Source organism: Ruditapes philippinarum, unplaced genomic scaffold (genome assembly GCF_026571515.1).
Source record: "Ruditapes philippinarum isolate M1 unplaced genomic scaffold, ASM2657151v2 ctg22647_1_1_1_1, whole genome shotgun sequence".
NCBI lineage: Eukaryota > Metazoa > Mollusca > Bivalvia > Venerida > Veneridae > Ruditapes > Ruditapes philippinarum.
This window is the reverse complement of record NW_026855138.1, coordinates 1-10,416: the sequence shown is the minus strand read 5'-3', so window position 1 is coordinate 10,416 and position 10,416 is coordinate 1. Positions and strand designations below refer to the sequence as shown.

Genomic DNA, 10,416 nt, shown 5'->3' with positions numbered 1-10,416 from the left:
CAAATTAGAATTTTATTATCAGTTTATCAAATAAACCAAGGTGGGGGATTGTAATAAGCCATTCAATGAAAACGATACTACACTAATGTAATTACACTTTGACGTCATGTGCATTATATACAAATTTGTAATAGATTATATTTGTGAAGATTCAATACTATATTTTATGATCTCGCATAATATGATTCTACTTAACTAGTTAAAATATTTAGTATTAAATCTACACCCATTCAATATCCTCTATATTTATGCTTAATATTTCTGATCAGACGCTTTTGTAAGCAAGCACCTCTTTAAAGAAATAATAAACAGGTTTGTAAAGAAATTGATATCGTTTAACTAAATTTAACAAAGAGTCTCGCTTTAATCCAATACATGTACTATCGAACATAGTTATCAATACACCGACAGTTTACCTTTACGACAGTTGGCAGCGTTCCCAGTGAATGAACAGGTAATATAAACCGTGTGTGCAAATGCAGATTTCAATAGAAAGGAAATAATTTGTCGCAGGTATTTATATCTAAGATTTATTTCTACATTTAAGAATATTACTTAACTAGTTGCTTATTTATTTCCATTTATTAAGATATTGTTTAGGGTAAATACATTTATTATATATGCCTTTGTTAATAAGACATTTTTTGTCTTTTTTAAATACAACTGATAAGTAATTGTTTATCCCCACCTCAACTTGATTAAGTAATTATACTAATCAATAAAAGCATTGACTACATTTGTGTACATATCGTCAAGTTATAATATAGTTAAATACGTGTATAGATGTATAAACTTGATGCATTGATTTTGTCATCCATTGTTGGTATTGTTTTTATAGATGAATTAAGTAATGGAAGAGTTTAAGATCTAACTTATAATAATTGTATGCACAAATTTTGAAGTAAAGGTTATTCAAGCAGAAATAAGTTTATCATGTCTAACAAAACGCAACTGTAGAATGATTGATGAATTACACGTTAACGTCACGATTGAATAATTATCAAATACAATGCTAGCTTCAGATTTCCCTTATGTACAAAAAATGTAATGAAACGAATAATAATACAATCTGTCACTATCAAAATATGCATATCTACACAAATATTCAGCACCAAGTCTAATAATTATTTGTAACTTGTAACAAAATAAAAAACAATATTTTCATTTATTTGTCATCAGTTCATATGCATTTTTAAAGTCAAAATTGTGTAGCACTTTTAAACTGATTTGATAGTACACGAACATACTCTTATACAAGTTATACCGCAAATATTGATTTGGAGTAATAAAATAAAAACACAGATAAAGTAGAATGTATAATGGCCGTATAAAATATTTAAAGCACTCGTGGTCTACTTTTGCACTTTTTGCTTGAAGAATGATCAATTTAAAAATGAACATAGCGATGTGAAATAAAAGTAGGCCTAATAAAAAGGCTGTATATTACAATCTTATTCAGACAAATATGTTAAACCAAAATTTAAAAAAGATTCTTACACCTTAGAACATGAAAACAGAGATAGTTCGAGCCCAAACAAATAGAGGTCACGGAGCTCGATTTTGATTAACCAGCCCTTTAGTTTTGTTACCTATTTCATTTTAAGTTGTGCCGAATATCATCGTGAAAGAAATCAATTCCTTGATACTTGAACTTTTATATGACAATAAACAAAAAAGGAAAACTTTCAACTTCAGTTGGATACAAATCACAACGGGATATAGACACAATCAGAAATATACAGGCTCAGTTTATTTATATAACTTGTTCAAAACCTAACGGGATAACGAAGAATCAGAAGAAAACTGGAATTTAATCAGAAATTTAAGATATTTAAACTTTAGGAAAAAAATCGTTTTTTTATTGATTTTCTTTGGTACCACTGATATCATTAAAAGTGTTAGTTTTGGTAATGGAATAAAATCTGGGAAGACCTTATTTAGTAAGAGGAAAACACATTTCACGACATTTATAAAACGAAAACATAATTGAACGATAACAGCATAAGAACACAAACGATCTTATGTAAATAATTGATAAATACTTGTTATTTAACCGTATGTAACGTTTCGAAAAGACTAACTCAAATAATTTAAAAGGCGACATCTTCCAAATCTTATTAGACAAAATATTCAGTAAAATTACTTTAAATAAATACAAACTAAGCTAGAATGATATTGCTACATCCATAAAAAGGAATCAAATTATCAATATAAATAAGACAAATACAGAGTTATCAACATGATCTTATGTGCACCATAAAACGCACATTAACAGAAAATTGTTGTTTGCTCTTCCCCGCTGTATCTGTAATGAATTCTAACACGTCCCTTATTTTGCCTTATTGGACATAACAGAACCGAAAGTGTGTTTTATTTCATGTATGCAATAAAATCACATTTTGACGTTCTATATTTAGACGTGTGACGTAATCATTATATGAAGTAAATATTTTGAAGTAAATCTTAAATATGATCAAAAATAATGAATTGTCAGAAGCGTACAAAAACAATGTGTATTTCATCTTAAAGACATGCTTTACAAACGTATATATCTTATTGCAGAAGATGGCTATTCCTAGTTTTGCAAAAGCGGTCTCTAATTGTTTGTCTCATGTTCTTGAGAATGTCGGTGTAAATGAAGAGACAGTGGCAAAACGACGAGAGCTGTACCACCAATCTGAAGTTATAAAAGAGATAGGGCATAATCTGATGGCAAAGTATTGCAACATTCCATCCTTTAAGAATTACAAGATATGTCATTTTGGAAGTAGAATTGAAGGTTCAACAACATTTGGTATGAATTCTGACATCGATTTGGTCTACTTGTGCCCTTTTCTGTATTCGATCGTACAGTCGAATGTAAGGAATACGCAAGGTTTGTGTAAGGTTATGATAGAAAAATCAGCACCAAGTGGATATTGCAAACTTAAAGCATATGCAGTACCTGAACCTTATTTTGTTGATCATAGGGGCGATCGTTTTATTCCGAACGCTCACATAGATGAATACTTTCAATGCACTATGGATATGAGTGGAATATCACCAATGATAAAGAATGGGCCTTCATCAAGTGCAGGAAACACTGATCATATCAAAGCAATTCTAGTACCTAGCAATCTGTTGATGTCAAGTGAAATCATAAAACGGTTTCATTCCTATTCATGGCCTAGCCAAAACAACACTTATGACAAAGTAAAAGAGTAAATGGTCTGGTTGTACCAATTGGACCACCCGCAAAGTGAAAACTTGCTGAACACTCGAATGGCGATTATCTTATTCGTTTGCAGAGAGGTTGTTCATTATTTTGATTTCAATCTTACCACAGCTGAGATGTTATGTTATACTGAAGCTGAATAAAGAAAACGTCTCCTTCAACCGATTGTAGGTGATAAGTCACTAGTTATCACGCAAGACAATAGATGTTCTACACGATAAGCGAAACTTCACCATCCCTTTGAAAGATGATCGTTTGTTGACTGCATATCTTAGCTGCTTTATCTACACTTCAACATTTTTCTGTCGATCATTATTGTGCCTCAATTTCTTTGACCCTTTCTGTGAAATGTGTTTTATTGAAAAGATGACTCCGTTGTTCTGCCAAGCGCTATAGTCAATTGTAGAGGATCTCCTAAATGGAAATCTACTATGCTTGTTACAAATTCGAGTTGATGATATAGGATTCAATATGCTCAATCACCGATCAATAATTAGTTCAAGCTTCTTTCTGCCACGTGAAAATAATGAAAAGCGAATCATTGCAGAAATAATATTTGACAGAAACCAATATCTTATTGAATATTCAAGGTTTCCGTATGTATATATGTTTGAAGCAAAACAAACACTGAAGAAACAGACTTTTATTGGATTTCGGTTAATGAAAGAACTTCTAAACATTATTGCTAGCGAAGCTGACACAGAGCAAGTTGTAGCTAAGCTGATGCTGCCGCACTATTTATTGAAACATGCCTCACTTTTAGCCGCATATAGAATTAAGAAAAAGCAGCCAATATCAGAAGGTATCGTGGATATGTTTAAAATCGGATTTCAGACTGATGCCACATCGGGTAGATTAAAACTAGCGTCAGTATTCTGCTGTAATTCGGAATACGATAGATCCTTACAGGTTTTAAATGAAATTCGTAACATATATTTTTCCGACACTTTTAATTTACCGGCGTGTTTTATGTACTTACATGCAAATTCATCATTGTGGAATGAGTACTACAAAATGTCTGAGTACACACTCGGTGATATCTGCAGCAGTGAGGCATATTCCTTTTGTGTTGAGTTTAAGAAAAAAGACATTTGGTGTTGTCCATTAGGAATGAGATGGTCTGTTGCATGTTTTCGGACCAGTAGATTGCCAGACATTAATGATAACAACTCATTTCATAAAAAGTTTGGCATTGAACTCGACTCAAATGTAGTATTTCATTACCTCTGTTATCTGACATATTCAGAATTGGCAGAAAACGAAAGCAAGATAGACGCTTTAAAAGCTTTAACACACAAAGTAATAGGAAATCCAAAAACATGGAGTAAATATTTCTTTGAAATTGCTAACAGTGAGGATTTGGAAATAGTAACTTTATACAGAAAGATGGTGCGAATGGAAAGTGAAATCGACAAAAATGATTCAAACATAAGTAAACTCCTAAACAACTTTAGGGTAGATCCATTTGGAAGCATACGCCAATGTCTTCAGTATACATTTGAACGAAACTCCTCATCTGTTCAACATGTTGCATTGGCTTTGATTTTAATTGGATATTCCTTTGAACGAGAAAACAAAATGGACTTTGCAAGTGCTTTTTACTGGTTTTCATTTATTATTGACGCGGAATCCGCTGCAGATCTGCATTTGCTCAGGATTTGTCCTCTCAGAGCTATTTATGAGTATTTTACAGACTTTCATAACGATATTGACGATATGGCTACTTCCATAGCGCTTGAGATAAAGTTGATACCTGAAATAGTTGAAGCATTTGTCAACCTGATGCGAGCTAATGTATATCTTGGCCTCCTAGAGGAAACAGAATTTCAAGAAGGCACATACAGAGCACGGTCTTATGTTTGCCTACTGAATGCACTTGTTAAAAATAAAGACAGACATGAAAGCGAACCTCTTGAAGTGTTCCCGACCAATCGTCGAATTGTACAAGCAAAGGAAAACAGCATACTTGTGTAGATTGTTCTTTAGCTCGGTGTGATCCGATCTATTGCACTACTTAAGCTGATTCTGTAAAGCGGTATTTAACATACTCACGGGTGATTTGTCAACGGTATAGCTTTCTTTCTTAACTTACATGCACTCTACAAAATGCATTGAAAAAAATCTAAAAAAAAAAAAACAACTAAAACTTAACATTTCCTGTGGAATATTTTCATATTAACATATCGTGTTAACTTTTTCTGGCATCAGAAATCGGATTATCAAGTTGAATTTTCCTCAGAAAAAATGTATTATGATGCAAACAAATAAATGTGTTAAATTTGATTAAATGTAACTCTTGTATGTTGATAAAGTGTATAATAAATTCCAACTTGCTTATGTGATATTTACCAAACCCGAAGGCCAAACTTGTTTTGCAAAGCAAATAACCTAAAATAAACGGACAGAAACACATTCAAGGTATTCGCCTTCATTCCTAAGGCGAGTAAATGTTCATAAACAAAACACAAATTTTTATATACCGTCGTATGTTTGATATAAAGAACGGTGACTGGATCTGTTATTGACACAAAATACTCATTTTACGTAGCTTTGCTGTTAGTGGTCTGCTAGAATCCATAATCCTGTTAAGTAATAAACGAAAATTATTTAGTAATGGACTTTTTAATTTGTGTGAAACGCTTTATGACATAGTTTATACATTTCATCATATTACTATGTTGCGGACAATGTATCTCTCCAATCGCAACATCGGAATATTTCAATATTACTCAAAACATTTGCCGTTTTCAAAGTTGGTAGACACGATAAGACATTTGCGACATAATGTCGGGAACGATTACCGGGGAACAGTTACGTAAATATTGAGGGGTCATCTCAATACATATTATGAACACTTGAAATAAGGCCAGGATATCTTACTATGTTTCTTTCCTTACATCTTAATTTTCATTTGAGTAATTGCAAGACGAACTAATGCCAAGTTCCCTAGATTAATTCGGAACTTTTCTTATTAGCTCAGCCAATGGTCGTTTGCGTTGTCGGTTGTTTTATTTAGTGCGCTGACGTGCATCAATGGTTTTGTCCTTTAATGATGTCAAAACGTTTTGCAGCTTGAGCACGAATCTTGCTTCTTCTTGACACGCCATAGTTTGTGCAGCTCATGTGGACTGTCCCGTTTTGAGTTGTCTCGGACTAGCGACGAGCACGCTGCTGTCAGCAATGTTGCCTCAATTTATACATCTGTAAGATTTATCGGAGCTTACTATCAATGACTCTGATGTGACCGACTTAAGCGCACTGTTTAATGCCGGTCTTTCATAGACCTGCCACTTAAACGTGTTTTTTTTTGTCCTTGTTCTTCTAACTCAAAGACGTCTTTGCAAGACGTTGTACGGCCTAAAAGCTCTGGATATATTTGAAATATTTGAAATGGATTGAGTAACTGAATTGGTGTTTAATGCTATATCAATATAGTGTTTATATAGTGTTGATATATATTTCTAGTCCTTTAGGATAATTGAGTCCAGAATTCTTGAGTGTTGAGAGTTGAGTTCCGCTTAAGCCGGTACTAGGGGGCGTTAGGGTTGTTGCACTTTTATTATCCATCATGTACAACCCAATCTAACCGGGTCTGCATATTCATGATTTCTTTTGCTGTTTTTAATGCTCCCGAGGGATCACTTCTTTCCAGATATTTCAACACTTTTTAGTCATATACTGATAGTCTGTCTATTGTAGGACCTGAGCAGGTTCTCTTAACAGTGCACGATCATATTTCCCACATGAAACAGAGATGGGCTATTGCTTGCCTTCGATAACATTATTCACTGCTGTTTAAATGCTGAGCGCCAAGCCAGGAGCTGCCAGTACCATTTTCTTCGAGTTACGTTAAGAGACACCCGAAACACTTACATTATTCTTGAAATAAAACATCCCAAGAGGCAATGTGCACTATCGTTCACAACATTATTTGAAAAAGGTAGGTATAAGTGTATCGTCAGTGAAAGACGGGATCCGGTCTTTAATTCCATGTTTTTATTTGAAACGATGTACTCATTAAACAGATGCGAGTACATAATTATGGCGGCCAGGGCTATGATAGAACATCTCACCTAAAGTAGAGCCACAGGAATAATATTATTCAGGACAAAGACATTATCACTCAAAACAAACATAAATTATCGTTGACAATGCTGGTGTTATCCGTTACTTAAAACCGTGTTTATTATAAAATGTTAGATCATTCTGAGATAAACCCTTCATATAACTTGTCCTCGATCCTCAATCCCCGTTCCTCATTATATGCTGCAAATGTCTTTAAATCCGTGGTATGAAATAAGACAAATGCGAATAATAATTATGTTTCGGAATTTAGTCAAACAATACTTTGTTATCATGGTGGTAAACAAAATCATTTTTGTTATGTATCCTTGAATATTGTTTAGTTTCAAAATATAACCATTCGACAAGTTGTGTTGGGTCGATAGGTAGTTCTTGCTTACATTGCAAAAGATTATATTTATTTAAATTATTGTAAGAGATCTGTCAGCTAATGTGCAACATTTTGTTTACAGGAATTTTTGTAAATGTAACGCCAAAGCTTCTCTTCTGGGTTATATCTTATCTGCTTTATTCAAAAGTTTAATAACTATTGTATATCAGTTTACATGAATTTCACACCATGATGTTTTATTAGCATTATTGAATATAACGTTCTAGTTTGTAACAACGAAGCCAAACACTGACCCTTAATACGACTGTTAGGGTGACTGAGGTTAGTTTTTACATATGTGTTCAATATGTTAGATATTTTGGGTAAAATTGAAAATAAGTTATGTTGTTGAAAGTCCAATTTACTTTAAAATCAAATAGAATTTAATATTCATATAAATTATGCTGATTTCTTCATAATCACACTTAAATTAAACGATGTAACTGCTGCCAATACTCAACGGTAAACATCGGAGAGTTTATTCCAATCCAACAAATATATATATATCTTTTAAGCAATGCCTGTAAATGTATGCACATTTCTTATGACAATTTTTATGACAATTATCAAATTATATTTGAAAGTAAAATATGATGATGTTAGAAAAGTATGAATTTTCCCTCTAGAACCTATCTATTAGAAAACAATTATAATAGTATTAACAAAATATACAAGATAGTCACACAGAAGTAATATGTGTATAAAATTGAAAAGTCATAACATGTAAATAAATACTTGAACCTTTTTTTCCTCAAAATCCGAAATCACGTTTGATTATGTTTGGCTCATTTGAATTATACAGGTTTAACAACTTACTGTACAATACGGTGGAGAAATCATAATAGTCAAGCCTCCAGATTTCTTAAGCTGTTTTTGAGTCCAAATATTTTCACGAATTGTATTGTTTAATGTTAAAAGTCTGTTTATTATAATATCCAAATTTCATTAAAGACATGTGCTGTTATATTGTAATGGTTTGACATTGCAAGTTCTTTGCAACGCTCTTACTAGAATCCATTCGGATACTTTTACCGATAATGACTTTTTTCTGAAAAGTTCAGACGCATTTTAACTGCCAAATAAAAATAACCATATAACACAGCACAGCGTCTATTATGGGAGTACTTGATGATCATGTAGTACAATGTAAAATCAATGATTATATGTTAATTATATACAATAGTTATTGTTTTTTGTTGTTGTTGTTTTTTGGTAAGGAATAGGATGATTATATTAAAACAAACAAAATGTTACAGCCGATTATACGTGTATTAAATCGTTGGTGTACCTGTACAAGTTAGAACAAGATTATTTAACATTGTATATTGTATATACATGTATAAGGTATCATACATATGATAAAAAAATTAATGTAATGGAAAAAGCAAATATAAAGTTAACATTATAAAACGATACTTATAGTTCTTAGTTCTATTTTATATCAAATAAGTATTTCTGGATACGTTTGTTTATATATATTCGCATAGTTATCAAAAAGTACACATTAAACACTACGGTCCTATCAAAGTAACTTGCAAATCCACATCAAAGGCGGTATATCAATTGAAAGATGAAAACCCATTTACAGTTCGCCAAAGTTTACCTGCCAATTAAATCGCTCTATTTTCTTTAAATTTCGCCTATTGTTTTGCATACAGTGCTGTAACTCAACTGTATGTATTAAATTTATACGTTAAATGACCCGATTTAATGGACTCCGCCTATTTACACAATGCGCATGCCTGCTCATTATTTTGTAACGCTTCTCGTATTTTTAAAAATAAACATAAATGCATAAAGTAGCTGTTTTATGGCTATGATGATAGAAAATGTGTTTTGTTTCAAACTTTGGGATTTTTACGCTTTTTTATGGAGAAATTGCAGGGAATTTGGCCAGAAAGATTAAAAAAAAAACATTACCTGTCATCATTTAATATACATATACAATGAATCCACAGAAACATGTTTAAATCAAGAACTTAAAACAAAATCCATACAAAAACTGATTGATATATTAGTAATAGTACACCTGATTTTTTAATATGCCTATCACAAATCTTTCACAATAAATGGCAGTAATTCTGACATTAATATTGTCAACGTGATACAAATTCATGTATTATTATAATCACCTGCAGCAAAAGAAGAGAGTTAATATTATCAATATTGCACACGCAGCCATATCATATTTGAATAAAAATTATATTAATAATAAAATTTAAAATCAATTCAGAAAAAATAGTCGATGTTCCACTATCAATTTTCTATTAAACAGTTGATTATTTTTCAAACACTTTCCATACCGACAGAGCAATTATATAACTGCTTAACACATACCTACATGTATGTACATTTGAAGTTGCAACACATTTTTTTGTTTTTATCTTAACTTTATTCAACATTCTTCATTAAAGTATACAGTAATTTCCTTGCTTTTATGATAAAACTTCGGACATTTAAAGGGTCAAATGTTATGGGCTACTTAAATGTTATGTGTAGATATATGGCAGAGTGGTGTCATTTTTAGATCACAAGGGAGTTAGCACAACAACATAGTTACCCTCTTGCATAGTTCTACAAAGTTTGTCTGCCAATTAAATCGCTCTATTTTGTTAAAATGCCGAAATATTTACCATACAGTGCTGTAACTCAACTGTATGATAGTATTAAATTATACGTTAAATGAGCTGATTTAATGGACTCCGCCAATTACACAATGCACTCAATTTGGAATAGGCGGGACTAACTG

The 10,416-nt window shown here is 32.1% G+C and overlaps 1 protein-coding gene across 1 annotated transcript; it reads left to right on the top strand.

Annotated features, from left to right (window-relative positions):
- Positions 1 to 410: 410 nt before the first annotated feature.
- Positions 411 to 3,204, top strand: LOC132742241 (uncharacterized). The gene is made up of 2 exons (XM_060730587.1): positions 411 to 513; positions 2,563 to 3,204. Exon 2 carries the CDS (start codon positions 2,566 to 2,568, stop codon positions 3,202 to 3,204), a length of 639 nt encoding a protein of 212 aa, XP_060586570.1. The 5' UTR covers positions 411 to 513; positions 2,563 to 2,565.
- The last annotated feature ends 7,212 nt before the right edge of the window (positions 3,205 to 10,416 follow it).

Coding starts and splice junctions, on each gene's coding strand:
- LOC132742241 (XM_060730587.1), top strand. CDS start 2,566: ATGGCTATTCCTAGTTTTGCAAAAGCGGTCTCTAATTGTTTGTCTCAT.